The 14,954-nt window shown below is 40.0% G+C and overlaps 1 protein-coding gene across 1 annotated transcript; it reads right to left on the bottom strand.

Annotated features, from left to right (window-relative positions):
- Window positions 1–197: 197 nt before the first annotated feature.
- On the bottom strand, window positions 198–12,949 carry LOC144195650 (long-chain-fatty-acid--CoA ligase ACSBG2-like). The gene is made up of 15 exons (XM_077715432.1): window positions 12,879–12,949; window positions 11,077–11,132; window positions 10,260–10,310; window positions 10,159–10,179; window positions 9,693–9,976; window positions 8,247–8,335; window positions 7,141–7,342; window positions 6,909–7,058; window positions 5,476–5,643; window positions 5,216–5,397; window positions 4,112–4,345; window positions 2,447–2,661; window positions 2,247–2,386; window positions 1,943–2,186; window positions 198–643 (listed from the first exon to the last, which is right to left on the bottom strand). The coding sequence occupies exons 1-15, from the start codon at window positions 12,932–12,934 to the stop codon at window positions 567–569; spliced, it is 2,169 nt and encodes a 722-aa protein (XP_077571558.1). The 5' UTR covers window positions 12,935–12,949; the 3' UTR covers window positions 198–566.
- Window positions 12,950–14,954: the final 2,005 nt, after the last annotated feature.

Genomic DNA, 14,954 nt, shown 5'->3' with positions numbered 1-14,954 from the left:
TTTATAATTTTCAAAATAAACTAATATTATTCTCCAAATAAAAATTCATTTTCTTTTTTAAAAATATTTTGATTTTATTTATTTTACAAAAAGTACAAATGAACACATAAAAGATTCAAAAAATATCTCTGGACATTATAATTTTCTGTCCTCTATGTCACCCTTCTTACCACAAAAAACAGACAATCATCAAAACATTTAGGATCATGTCTTAATTTATTGGCTCATATTTATTGGTATAACATATAGTACCGTGAGTAAATTTTCATTTGCAGTAAAAAAAATAGCATAATCTACTCCTGTCATTTCTTAAGTAAAATGTACATTTAATTTTAAAATAAAAAAGGCGGGGAAAAAAATCAACCTGTGGCTTTACATTTAATTCATGCCACAAAATGAGGACAGAACAAACAAAGTTTGGGTTAGTAATCATATACTGAAGGAAAAGTGAGGTAATCGAGTGGTGTACGGTGGCAAACTTTGGCCGTGATTGGGGAGCTTTTATTTACTAAAGTGCATAAAAATATAAATAGAAAGAATGGATGTTAGCGCTTGATTTCTTTGCTCTATTCGGTGTACATCTCGTCGATTTTGTCCTGGTACATCTGGACCACGATTGGCCTCCTGAGTTTCATAGTAGGCCCTGCAAGGACGACAAAAGCCACATTCCCCACACACATGCACACGCGTCACATTGTATTGCGTAAAACACTCGTGGAATGTTGTCATAAGATTTAGATGACCTAGATGCCAACGTTTGCTGATGTATTTAGAGTAGTCTGGAATTTTTTTGTATGATTATTTTTCTGTCATCTCATTTCCTGAACCGCTTTATCCTCACTTGGGTCGTGGGGATGCTGGAGCCTATCCTAGAGGCAGGGGACAACCTAAATTGGTGACCAACCAATTGCAGAGTACAAGGAGACAAACATCCATTCACGTGTATATGTTTGTGTATATATATGTATATGCCTTTGTGTATGAATGTGTATGTACATATGTGTATATGTATATATACATATACACATATATATACATGTATATGCATGTGCATATATCCTACCACATTCCAAAAACATGCATGTTAGGCTGATTGGACACTATAAATTGCCTCTTGGTATGAGTGTGTTGTCCGTCTCCTTGTGCCCTACGATTGGCTAGCCATTGGTTCAGGGTGTCCACCACCTCTGTCCCAGAGTCAGATGGGATAGGTTCCAGCACCCCCCACAACCTAATCAGGATAAAGCAGTACAGAAAATGAGATGAGACATACATATGCATATATATATATATATATATATATATATATATATATATATATATATATATATATATATATATATATATATATATATATATATATATATATATATATATATATATATATATATATATATATATATATATATATATATATATATATATATATATATATATATATATATATATATATATATATATATATATATATATATATATATATATATATATATATATATATATATATATATATATATATATATATATATATATACATATAAATACACATAAAAACATATACATAATTGGGTAAATGTTTTTAACGTTAAAACAATTTTTGCAATTTTGGATGAAAATATGAGAATAAATAATGTATGACAATAAGAGAAACATGGTGGAGAAAAAAGGGCGAATTTGCCTGCTTAGGTTGAAGTCTGCCCTCTCAGAATGCTCTTTTAGTTTAAGAATGTATCGATTTTATTTTGGCACTCATGGCCCCTTATAGCCGATGACGTCGCTAGATGTCCAACCCATTTGGACTGCGAAGGGCCCTAACCCGATTGGACCTCTAGCGGCATCAATGGTGCTGAAGGAGCATCGTTTAGCAATTAGAACAAATACGTACAAATATACAAATATGTACGTCAATGGCAGTCAATGATCGACCACTTGGCAAACTCACCGAGCTCTCCTCCCAGGATGGAGAAGTCTCTCTCCAAGATAACAAACTTCTGTACCATCTGCGCTCTCGACACGGCCACGGCGTTGTAACGATCCAGGCCTTCCTGGATGGCCTTGTAGACGGCGTTGTCCTTGTTCCCGACGACCTCCGACACCTGGGTGGCATTCACACCCAGCTCCTTGCACAAGGCCACCGCCTCTGAACTCAGCTTATCCATGGGCCTGCCGTCTTCGTCCATTACGCACTAGCCGACAAACGTCGAACATTAAAATTGGGGTGTGCCAAAATCTCGCAAAGGTCTTACTTTGAGTGTAACGAGCATGGATAGGAACTTCTTCCTGTCGCCGATCAGCATGGCGTTACTGATGATGGGGGTCTCCGACTTGACGATGTTCTCGATGGCCACTGGCGGCACGTTCTCGCCACCGGCGGTGATCAAAATCTCTGCGCGCAAACAGCCGTCAGCCGGGGGCAGAGGAGGGTTTCGGGCTACTGCGTGCACACCTTTAATCCTTCCGGTGATGAAGAGGAAGTCCCGCTGCAACTTGCCGATGTCTCCGGAATGCAGCCAGCCGTCCCCGTCTAGGGCCTCTCGGGTTTTGTCGTCCAGGTTGAGGTAGCCCATGAAGACGTTGCGGCCCCAAAAGCAGATTTCGCCGTTGCCATCCGCGTCCTGATTATCCAGCTTCACTTTGCAGCCTGCCATCACCTTCCCACAGCTGCCGATCACCAAAAAAACTGTTATACAGTGTTCCCTCGCTTATCACGTTAATGGGGACCGGACCCCCCGCAATAGCTGCATATCCGCGAAGTAGGCGGGCCCCTTCAAAAATGCTTAAAGAAATGTGTAACACGTGCACAAAAGCACCACCAAGCAAAAACATCATAGTAGTCCGGATGTAGGATCTTCTGCAGTTTTTTTGCACGTAAGAAACATCGTTATTGGGAGTTGTGAACATTGTTTTTTGGGCGGTGAAGATGGGCCTGTAAACAGCCATGATGTCATCTCTTTGGCCTTTTTTTGGTGCAATTACTAATTCTTATTGAATATTTTGTTTCCACCACTTGTAAAATGATGTAATTTATAATTTTAATTCAATATGTTTAAAAAAAAAAATCCTGAAAAAAAATCTGCGAAGCTCTGAGTCCGCGATAGCTGAAGCGCGAAGTAGCGAGGGAACACTGTATTTTCTTCTGTGTGTTGTGGTGGCCTGATTTTAGTCTTGTACGAGATCTGTGGGTAATCAGTTTGCTCTTCCTTGGTTTCAATTGGATTTTCATTACAGTTAGGAATAAGCCAACCTCCCAACTGGAGTGAAAATCCAATCCCATTAAAAATGGATTGGTTATTTATCAATGTTAATGACAGACAATGAGTTTAATGAAACATCTATTAATACATGTATGAAAATGTTGGTAAAGAATAAATCCAACAATTTTTACCATACTTTCTAGACTAGGAGTCACACTTTTTTTCATAGATTGGCTGAACTTGTGCAATTTCATTTGTTTATTTTTTCTCTCTCTGACTGCCAACAGCTTGTTATGCTGTGTAATAAGTTAATATATATCGTATTTGCGGGTGGCGCGAGTGGCTAGCGCATCGGCCTTACAGCTCTGGGGTCCTGGGTTGAAATCCAGGTCACGTCCACCTGTGTGGAGTTTGCATATTCTCCCCGGGCCTGCGTGGGTTTCATCCGGGTACTCCGGTTTCCTCCCACATTCCAAAGACATGCGGGTAGGCTGATAGGATGCTCAAAATTGCCCCTAGGTACAACTGTGAGTGTGCATGGGTGTCCATCTGCTTGTGCCCTGCGATTGACTGACCCGGAGACTGCTGGGATTGGCTCCAGCACCCCCCGCGACCCTGATGAGGATGAAGCGGTTCAGAAAATGAGATGAGATATTACATTTTCACTTTTCATCCTTCTCCAAACACCGGAATCAAATAATCATCTCATTATATACCATATTCGCAGTCCAGTGCAACCTACATGCAACCTTTCATTTTGAGTTTTATGGCTGGTGCGACGTATAATAGGGTGTGATTTATACTCTGAAAAATACTACATAAGATTGATCAAATTTCAGTGCTGTTGACGGCAACAGACGTCGGACCAATAGGAAGCAAGACCCCAGAAGGCCCGCCAATTGGTCAAAGTGTCAAACCTGGAGATGAGGTAGTCACGATTGGTGGAGATGGTGTGCGGTCCGGAGCTCTCGCTCATGCCATAGAGCTCCAAGAGGGGCATGTTGAGGCTCATGAAGTACTCCAGGCTCTCCTTGGAAATAGGCGCTGAGCCCGTGAACAAGATGCGGCAGCGGTCCAGGCCCAGTGCTGCACGCACCTTCTTGAACACCAGCTGGTTGGCCAGCGTGAAGCCCCACGGCACGCGGTTCTCCCTGAGACCAAGGACGAAATCCACATTCTTTTTAACCACATAGTGCAACATATGGACAAAAATGCTCCACATTACAGCATAACTTGCAAAGAATCAAAATATAAATTCAAATAAGTATCCCGTGTTCAATTTAGCTCTGTGAATTTCATTTATTTTTGCTTTGTATTCATTCACTTTTCTTAAAGTCTTGTAACCCCACATGGCTTACCATATTTTCTCGCATAAAAGCTGTATTTGTAACAAGAAAAAAGACTGAATTAAGGGGTATGGCTTATATATAAGACTTACATCGGTACTATACTCTTTTCCACTAGTAAATATCGCCAAATTAACATTTACTGTGTTGGTTATTTTCAGTTTTGCAGTAAGAAAACAACAATTACTGGATGAATTACTAACCTGCTTATGGTACTGACCCAAATAATAGGCTTTTGATTCATTCAGTACCTCAGATATACCACGTGCGAGGATTTTCCCCTAAATGTAACTCATTTTTACTCCCGAAAATTGTGAATCAGGGAGCGGCTTATACGCGAGAAATTGTAAAATTCTACGATTTAAAGGCAATTTTAAGAGGGAAATAGGGCAAAAATCCAATTCATTTACAGTGGGTGGGTTCATTTGATCCCTTGCAATGCCCTTCTCGGTTAAAATTGATTGGACATCTATTGGTGTGTTCAATATTGATTTTCATTTTTTAGTATCACAACACATCTGTCATTGAGTGAGTGAAGCGAATGTTAACTTTTGAAAAGATGTCCTCTGTAGTGACCACAATCACCAAGTTAAATGATGAAAAATTGTATATTTTCTTCTGTATTTTCACTTTATCAGTGACGTAAATGTAGGCTACTCCAGTACGAGCACTGACTTGTGCATGGCGCTGTAGGTGTACATGAGCCCGATGGCCTTAGCCCATTCGGCCACGCTCTTCCTGAAGGGTCCGGCCTTGGCTCCGGCTTCCTGCATTTTCTCCTGCATCTTCTCCCAAACGCGAGGGACGCCCAAGAAGGAGGTGGGCCTTACCTCCTTCAAAGTGGTCACCAAAGAGCCCTTTGATGAGGGCAACAATGAAATGGTCGCATTTACGGAGAAAGCTGGAGGGGAGAGGCGTGGGTGGTGGGTGCTTACCTTGAGGGCGTCAGGTTGGGCAAAGTAGGTGATGGCACCAAACCTCATGGTGATGTACATGTCGTTGAGCTGAGCCGCCACGTGACTGAGCGGCAGGTAACTGATGACCGCCTCCTCCCCGTAACGCAGACCCACCGCTTCTCCGGCCCGCTGGACCGTCCAAGTCACCTGGGGAAATTTCCCATTTAAGGAACCTTTCAAGCCAAGTTGATTTCTGTAGTCATAACGCACCAAATTACGGGAATTTCTATACACATACACACGTACATAGTGAGATACAATCAAGTGGCTTGGATTATATGTTGAGGATCATCTATAACCAGTCTGGAACAGAAATGCTCAGATCCCAATGGGCCACACCATTGAAAGTGGTGAGGAAAAACAAAGCCATGGTTGTGTGGAACTTCTGTTTCCAGACCTACAAGCAACTCCAGTCTAACCTTCAGGATGTTGTGATGGTAGACAAAGAGCAGAAGTAAATGACAGTGATGGATGAGGCTAGCCAACATCAGGAAGACCACGAAAAGTTGGAGAAGTACTAAGGGCTAAAAGAGCAGATGGTGGAGGTTTGTGTAGACCCCATGATAGTGGGAACATTCTAGGGCAGAAATCTGCCTTGAGGCCTTTACAATCAGTTCTGCAGGCTCTTCTGCATAAAACAAGAGTCGATAAAACTGTTGCTTTAACCAATCAGATTCCGAGTTGGTGACACCAAGGCCTTCTCACGGGCGTAGGGATACGTCATCGCGTTCACAAACTATGATTGGCTAGTGATAGAGTGGACTAGCCAGAGCTACCAAACGGTATCTGGATCGAGCTGCACAAGCAAATATATTGTTGTGTTGATTTCATAGCGGTTTTGTCAACCCGCAATGTCTGAAAGAGGTTAAAAAATTGATTTGTTTGCAGATTTACTGTCAAAGCCATTTTCAAGACGGACTTTTCAAGAAAAAAAGTTGGACAACATTAAGAAAAGTGGGACAACTCCGAAGCAAGCAACCCTGTCACAACCGGGAGCGAAAATTTTCAGCAATAAACTGAATAAAAACGTATGCCAGAAATACAAAAGGACAGACTCGGCTTTCAGTATTAGCTTCAATGACGATAGAAAAGAAGTAGGAAAGGAGAATGGATTTTGTGTACAGATAAAAGGGATTTTTGGTAAGTAAAATATGGCTATATTCCTAAATAATATTTCAATTGTATGAGGTTATTATTGATTATTTTTATGGGTCGGAACTGTAGCTGCATTAAAGGTTTCATAGCCATAAAATAGTTTTTAAGGTTTGGATTGATTCAGACAGCTGAAGGCGTCGGTAGGAAATTCACGGCCCACCACTGCTGTATGTATAATATATCTATCTAAATGTAAATAAAGGAATTGGATACCCCGTCAAAGTATATGTAATTGATATCCAAGTTAGCTGACTCACGTTGTCATGGCTGAGCATGACGCCTTTGGGTGCTCCGGTGCAACCTGATGTGAAGATGAGCGTGCAGCCTTGGTTGGCGCGTAGGCGGTCGATGGAGTCGTTCAGGTCCTTTTCGGGCACGTTCTCGCCCAGCCTCATGAACTCTGCCCACTATGAAGAAAATCCGCCCATAGTTATACACATGGCAAGTTTAACTTCAAGTTCTTTGTGTTCAAGTGGTCTCGGGGCATACACTGTAGAGGAACGGGAGCCTCTGCTTGATTTCTCCTTTATACTGGACGATGGCTTTGAGATGAGGCAACTGGTCTTTGACCTTCAGAATTTTGTCCAGCTGCACCTGGTTTTCCACCACTATGACGTTAGCCTTCGAGTTGGCGGCCACATCTCGGCAGGCTTCGGGCTTGTTGGTGGTGTAAATGCCCGTCGCCAGACCCCTACAAAAAGAAATACCGCAGCAATTACTACAGTTTTGGACAGGTGCACGATAGCGCTCCATTCATTTATTGTTTATTAATAGGTGACAAGGGTCAATGATTTGGCCTATTTAACTCAAATTTTCACGGTAAGTTATATGATGAGAGAAATGGATTAGAGTTCTACTATTGTCACGTTTAATTATTTAATCCCCCAAAAATATCCTATTTATGTAACTACTACTATAAATACTACTGCTTTTCTGTTGGGGGTCACCACAAAGAATGCACTTTTTCCATTTCACACTGTCCTTTGCATCATCCAAAATATAATACAATTAATTCGGGGTGTAACCCAGCTCATGCCCATTGTTATTGGGGGGGGGGGGGGGGGGCTCACAGCACCAGCACCCTTGCGACCCTAGTGAGGATAAGGGGTACAAAAAATAAATGAAAACGGGGGAAAAACATAATGAAAAAAATGCATTTTCTGACTCGCTTATCCTTACAAGGGTCACAAGGGATCCTGGAGCCCATCCCAACTAATTACGGGGACCAGACAGGGCACACCCCGAATCGTTTTCCAGCCAATCACAGGGCACAAGGATACAGACAAACATACACATTGACTCTTTACCTAGGGACAATTTTGAGAGTGTTCAACCAGCCTACCCTGCATGCTTTTGGGATGTGGGAGGAAACCAGATTACGTGAACATGCAAAGTACCCACCCACAGGAGGGCCTTGTGACCCCAGAACTATGATTTCGTACTATAGTACTTTAAGCACGTAAACTACCTTGAAAAATGAAAACCATGTCATCTCTGCCTGTCATCTTGACGATAGACAGCAGCTATCTTGTGGAATGCGTTGCAGCAGATAATCATCACATGGGGTAAAAATGACGCCGAGTCATTGTTCTTACCCAGCCAGGATGCAGCCCAGATCAGCGATGAACCACTCGGGGGAATTGAAGCCCAATATGCCCACTGCGTGGTAGCGCTCCAGACCCAGCTAGATACACAAAAGTCCCATTTTTTAATGATCGCCCTTTCACCTGCATTCAGAGCCAACATGAGATCCGTAACACAAGATGGGAGATTTCACACACCCAAGTACAGTATTAGGTTCTCCCAAGAGACTTTTGGGTGTGGGTTATCTATCTTGGCTCCAGGGCAGATAGTTACACTTTACAGTGATAGATGTCCATTTTGTTCGCCCACTAACAGTCGAAAAAGGAATTGGACGTCTATCGCCGTCAATGGCAGATAGTCGGCCGAAAAAACCATTGATGTGCATTAGCCTGTAATCATTGGTTGTTGTAATATTAGTGTTAAAAGTATATATATATATAGGGAATAGGTTTTTCATTAACTTGTTTACTCCCAATCACAGTACATTTGGGTCTCCACACAAAAGGTTGCAAGTTTGATTGCCCGGCCTCCTGACCTCGTATAAGTATCCTTGAGCAAGATAATGAACCCTACATTAGTAATGATGCTACATCTGTGGCTGCTTAGGATTCCTTCCACTAGTTATTTTTTTTAATTATGAGTATAATTATTTAACATTTCTACTTTTTTCTAGCAATGTTTTTTTTGTAAAATGATGTCTAAATGCCACTTTTTTCCTGATCTAGCTTGACATTTATTTCTTGTAAAATGGTCTTAATTGTTTACAGTTCTAACTTCTAAAATTACAATTACCCATATAAGTACTTTTTTTTACATTGTATTGAAAATGATTTGACATCATATTTTGGATCAAATTAAATATTCTAGAACAAAATTACAACTTTGTCATTTGTATTTTTCCTCATTGGATCAAAATTTCGTGCTGATAGAATTACGAAAACTTTTCCTGTCCTAACTTACCATTGATTCTTGTAAAATGATGAATTCATCCACATATGTACTAATTATTTTATTATTTACCCTTTTGATTGTATTGATTTTTGACATTTGACGGCAACATATTTTACATCAAATTCCATAACAAAATAAAATTAAAACTTTTTATCTTTTGTATTTTTTTTCATTGAATTAAAATTCATGGTGACAAAATATCCAAATGTGTCTATAATATATTTATTTACTTTTGAAAATAGAATTTTTGTCATCAAAGTATTGCTTTGCCTACTTTTTTCCCCAACATTTTTTCCTGTACAATTTCAAAGGATGTTACTGTTGTTAGTTTAAGCTGAACTATTAACAACAAACCCGCTGCCAGCTCTCCCATTGACAAAGCATTGGACATTTAATGCCATCAAATGCATTGGGCTTTTAACGGAGTCGAAGGCAACGAGTTTGAGTACAAAACTGAAACCTTTTGTGTAAAAACGGCACGTTCAAAGAAGAAATTTAGGATCAACCTTGATGAAGCTTTTGGCGGCCGCCCTGCAGAGTTCGTAGTAGCGCGTCCACGTAACGATCTCCCACTGGCCGTCTTTCTTGTAAGCCATGGCCGGTAATGTCCCAAAGTTCTGGACCGTCTCCAGGAACATCTGGTGCACAGTGACGGGGGTTTCGGCGGCAGGACCCGACTCCTCCATCCTCAAACAGACTGCCCCATCCCTGCAGGTGGTCCACATGCCCTCACCTGGGGCCAGGGCGGCGTCGGCCATGCCCCGGGGCCTGAGCGCGATGGCAGGAGGCTCTGGGGGGCAACAGGGGCAGTTGCAGTTACCCGCCATGCTGACTAGTCGCACTGGAGAAAGCGGCGTGAGTGAGTGAGGGAGGAGGCCCGAGGCGAGTGGAGGCACCTGCCCGGGAGGCCCCGCCCTCCCCGCCTTCCTCAACGTTACTTGAGATGACATGGGCAGATGTGTGCGTGCGTACCTGCCAGGCAGGTTTTCCGAGCTTAAAAAAAAAAAGATGTTTGCTCTAAACAAACATTCATAAAACTGGCCTGACTTTGGTGTTTTTTGTCAGACACAAACATGTTTGGTAGGAATACTTGGCTGTGGCATCAAAATATTGAGAGAGCATAGCTGGAAAAATATGAAACAAAATAGTAAAGGTAATATAAGAATTATAATAGTAATAATAATAATAATACAATACTCCTACTACTACTACTAATACAAATACTATGAATAACAGTAATACTAATAATAACACAAATACTATGAATAATACTAATAATAATATTAATAATACTAATAATAATATTAATAATACTAATAATAATATTAATAATACTAATACTACTAATAATAGTAATACTGATAATAATACAAATACTAATAATAATATTAATAATACTAATAATAATATTAATAATACTAATAATAATATTAATAATACTAATACTACAAAAAATACTAATACTGATAATAATACAAATACTAATAATAATACTAATACCAATACAATAATACTATAATACTAATACAATAATACTAATATAATAATAGTAATCCAATAATACTAATACAATAATACTAATGCAATAATACTAACACAATAATATGAATACAATAATACTAATACAATAATACTAATAATACTGACACTAATACTAATAATTATAGTAAATTCAATACATTGTGGAATTTTTTAAATGATTGTCTGAGTTGATGCTTGACTTTACATTTAATAAATATGCCTGGGGAGAACTTTTTTTGTTTTAAACACACAATAGTACAATAAATTAACCGAAATTAAATGGTCAGTTTTTTTCTGGTATGATGCAGGTAAAATCATTTCACAAAAATATTTTGTTCATGTGAGAGAAAAATACACTGTGATGATTACCTGCTTGTGGCTGTTGCTTTACAGAAGAGAGCTCACTCCAATGTCCGTCCTTCCTGCTTAAATCAATGACAAGAGTGGGTATTCTGTGTGTAAATCATCATTATTTATTCATTTTTCATACTGCTGATCCTCACAAAGGTCACGGAGAATACTGCATCCTATCACAGACAATTATGGGCACCAGGCCGGGAACACCCTGAATTGGTGGTGAGCCAATCATAGGGAACAAGGAGACAGCCGACCATTCACGCACATATTCATACTTGGGGGAAATTTAAAGTCTACCATACGTGTTTTTGCAATGTGAAAGGAAACCAGAGTACCAAGAGAAAAGTCATGTGAGCTCAGCGAGAAGACACCACGCAGTGAGAACGTTAGGTATCTTTGTTTAGTCACTCATTTTCCGAACCGCTTTATCCTCACTAGGTTCGCGGGGGTGCTGGAGCCTATCCCAGCTGACTTCAGGCCAGAGGCAGGGGGAAACTCTGAATTGGTGACGAGCCAATCGCAGGGCACAAGGAGACAAACAACCATTCACGCTCACACCTAGGGGCAATTTAGAGTCTACCTTGCAAGTCTACCTTGCACGTCTGTTGCCGTCAACAGCACTGAAATTTGATCAATCTTATGTAGTATTTTTCAGAGTATAAATCACACCCTATTATACGTCGCACCAGCCATAAAACTCAAAATGAAAGGTTGCATGTTGGTTGCACTGGACTGCATATATGGTACATAATGAGATGATTATTTGATTCCGGTGTTTGGAGAAGGATGAAAAGTGAAAATGTAATATCTCATCTCATTTTCTGAACCGCTTCATCCTCATCAGGGTCGCGGGGGGTGCTGGAGCCAATCCCAGCTGTCTCCGGGCCAGTCAATCGCAGGGCACAAGCAGATGGACTACCATGCACACTCACAGTTGTACCTAGGGGCAATTTTGAGCATCCTATCAGCCTACCCGCATGTCTTTGGAATGTGGGAGGAAACCGGAGTACCCGGATGAAACCCACGCAGGCCCGGGGAGAATATGCAAACTCCCTAAAGGTGGACCAACCTGGATTTGAACCCATGACCCAAGAACTGTGAGTATCTTGATTTAATTTCTATGATTTTATTACACAGCATAGTCACATTTTAAGTATCTTTTTGGCTAAGCCATCTCGTTGAGGACCTTAGTCGTACTTTTTTTTTCTCTCATGAGGAGATATCACAAATTCTTGTCAATGTAAAACAACGCAGATCTTTCTCTGCGAAGTGCTGCCTCCCAGGGGTCAGGTAACGCACATATTCTAGGATATTTTCTTTAAAAAAAATGTAAAACCTTAATAGTATCTCGTTTTTAATTCATTTTAAGTGTCGTGGGGGGTGCCGAAGCCTATCCCAACCAACTGAGGGCACTAGGTGAGGGACAACCCGAATTGGTGACCAGCCAATCGCAGGGATGCACCAATGGGAGTGTCACGCCAGCACTGTGTCGCCGAAACTATCTTTAGCGCCTTTTTAAATCATCATTTTTCTTCATTAGACTCTTCTGCATGCATCCTTTCATTGATACTCATTGATTAGCAACAGTGAAATAATGTTCTCAAAAGAATTCACTTTTTTTTTACTTTCAAAGTGGTGAAATGAATAATAAATGCTCACATTTCCATGTATTTTTACTTTTAAATTCTGAGTATGGCTCTCAAGGAATAATGTTTGAAAATATGAATTGTTTATGGCTCTCCTCGTCAAAAAGTTTCCCGACCCCTGCTCTATATGTATAAGTACATTAACTAAGTGTGAGTGCGTCTGTGTACCTGTCGACGAGTTGCCCATCTACGGCTCCAAGCCCGTTAGAAAACGCGTTGGCCATCTTCTCTTGGATGCTGCTGCACACACAACAATGGCGTTAAAAAATTTCACATCCATTTATACCATTCCCATTGCAACACTGACCCCGTCTCTGTGGAAATCTCTGGACTGACTGACCGCCAGACATTTTTAGGACAAACTGTGCAGGCACATTTTCTGTCTTTTATTTTAACTTTAACCTAATAAATAATGTTGATCACGAAATATGTCTTAATAGGGGCAAAATGGAAATCTGGTGCCATCCCTGGGGTAGCTCAAGAAACAAGTTCAGAAAAAAAGATTTAAAAGAATTAAATTAGGAAATATAGTTCAAATATAAGCCGATTGATACTTTTTTTTTTTTTTGACTACATCATTAGAAAAATTATCTGGTAAGAATAAAGTATTTTTTCTCTGGGTCAATTCTTTTTTTAGGGGAAAAAAGATATGGCAATAATGTCTTCTTTGATTAGATCTTTTTTTAACAGGATTAAAATCTTATTCACTGCCATGAATCGAGATTGCTGCATCTCTGATGCTGTTACATAAGTTGCGAGGATGTAGAGCAAAGTTCAGTGTGGAAGAAAACAAAACGCACACACACAATCAAAACACACACCGATATCAAGACCTTTTGTCAGAGTGTTGTCAAATAATCTGTTTGTCAATTGGCTTGGTCATTGACAGCTCTAGATGTCCAATCCATTCTGACTGAGAAGAGCGAATAAACCATTTGCCCTTCCCAATCAAAATAGAGTAGACGTCCATCACCGCCAATGGATGTTTTAAATTTAAGATACCATACTACAGTGTTCCCTCGCTACTTCGCGGTTCAGCTACCGCGGACTCAGAGATTTGTTTTGGAAAAAGAAATACAAATATTACATTGAAACAACATATTTTACAGTTTTTTGTTATAACATGAATTTCACTATCTCTACCCGTATTCTATATGGTATACTGTATACAGGGGGGGTAAAAAATAAAAAAAAAAATTTAAAAATTATTTTTTTTAATTAAATTCAAATTAAGCATTTTTGAAGGAGAATCCCTTACTTCGCGGAAATTCACTTATCGCGGGTGGTCCCGGTCCCCATTAACCACGATAACCGAGGGAACACTGTATACAGTCGTACTTCTACTTACGAAATGAATTGGTTTTAAAAGTTTTCGTAACTTGAAATTTTCGTAAGTAGAGGTTTACTTTATAAGTAAATTTTCTAATTTGTTCCATGGTCCTCGCACAACTACCAACTACAAAATAAATAAAGCATTTGAAAATGTGCCCTGCGCCGCTGAAATATCTCCCTTCGCTGACGTAATAGATGTAATACCAGTGTTTGTCCGCCAGATAGCGGCAAGAGCCCGTTCTACCAGGACGAAAATCCGTCCATTTTGTAATACATTTTAGACTTTTACTTTGTGCCGTGTGTGTATGTGTATCTGTATGTGTATCTGTATGTGTATCTGTATGTGTATCTGTATGTGTATCTGTATGTGTATCTGTATGTGTATCTGTATGTGTATCTGTATGTGTATCTGTATGTGTATCTGTATGTGTATATGTATGTGTGTCTGTATGTTTGTATGTATGTGTGTGTGTGTGTGTAAATGTGTATCATGTTGCATTTGTAGTTTTTAATAGCTTAATAAGGGGAATTCTAAGTAAAATAACGGATAAGGAAATGCATTTACTTTTTGGGGGATTTCGTAACTTGAATCTTTTTCGTATCTCGTAACTCATTTGCATATTTAAAAAATCATAACCTGAAACCTTTCATACCTGGAGGCATTCGTAAGTCGAGGTATGACTGTATTTGTTTTTTTTGTTTTGTTTGTTATTAGTTTAAATAACTACATGGGCGACCCGGGGAATGAGTGGTTAGCGCGACAGACCTGGGTTCAAATCCAGGTCAGTCCAACTGTGTGGAGTTTTTATGTTCTCTCTGTCCTCGGGCTGAGTGGGTATTTCAATGGGCACTCTGGTTTTCTCCCACATTCCAAAGAGATGTCTGTTTGGGGACTCGAAATTGCACCTGGGT

The sequence above is a fragment of the Stigmatopora nigra genome, chromosome 4 (genome assembly GCF_051989575.1).
Source record: "Stigmatopora nigra isolate UIUO_SnigA chromosome 4, RoL_Snig_1.1, whole genome shotgun sequence".
Taxonomy (NCBI): Eukaryota; Metazoa; Chordata; class Actinopteri; order Syngnathiformes; family Syngnathidae; genus Stigmatopora; species Stigmatopora nigra.
This window is presented reverse-complemented; position numbering and strand designations above follow the sequence as displayed.

Bases quoted from the DNA above. Each gene is read 5' to 3' on its own strand.
- LOC144195650 (XM_077715432.1), bottom strand. From the start codon at position 12,934: ATGGCCAACGCGTTTTCTAACGGGCTTGGAGCCGTAGATGGGCAACTC. The intron at 2,387-2,446 runs GTGTGCACGCAG...GTTTGCGCGCAG, and splicing joins CATCACCGGAAGGATTAAAG to AGATTTTGATCACCGCCGGT. The intron at 2,187-2,246 runs GTAAGACCTTTG...TTTGTCGGCTAG, and splicing joins CCATGCTCGTTACACTCAAA to TGCGTAATGGACGAAGACGG.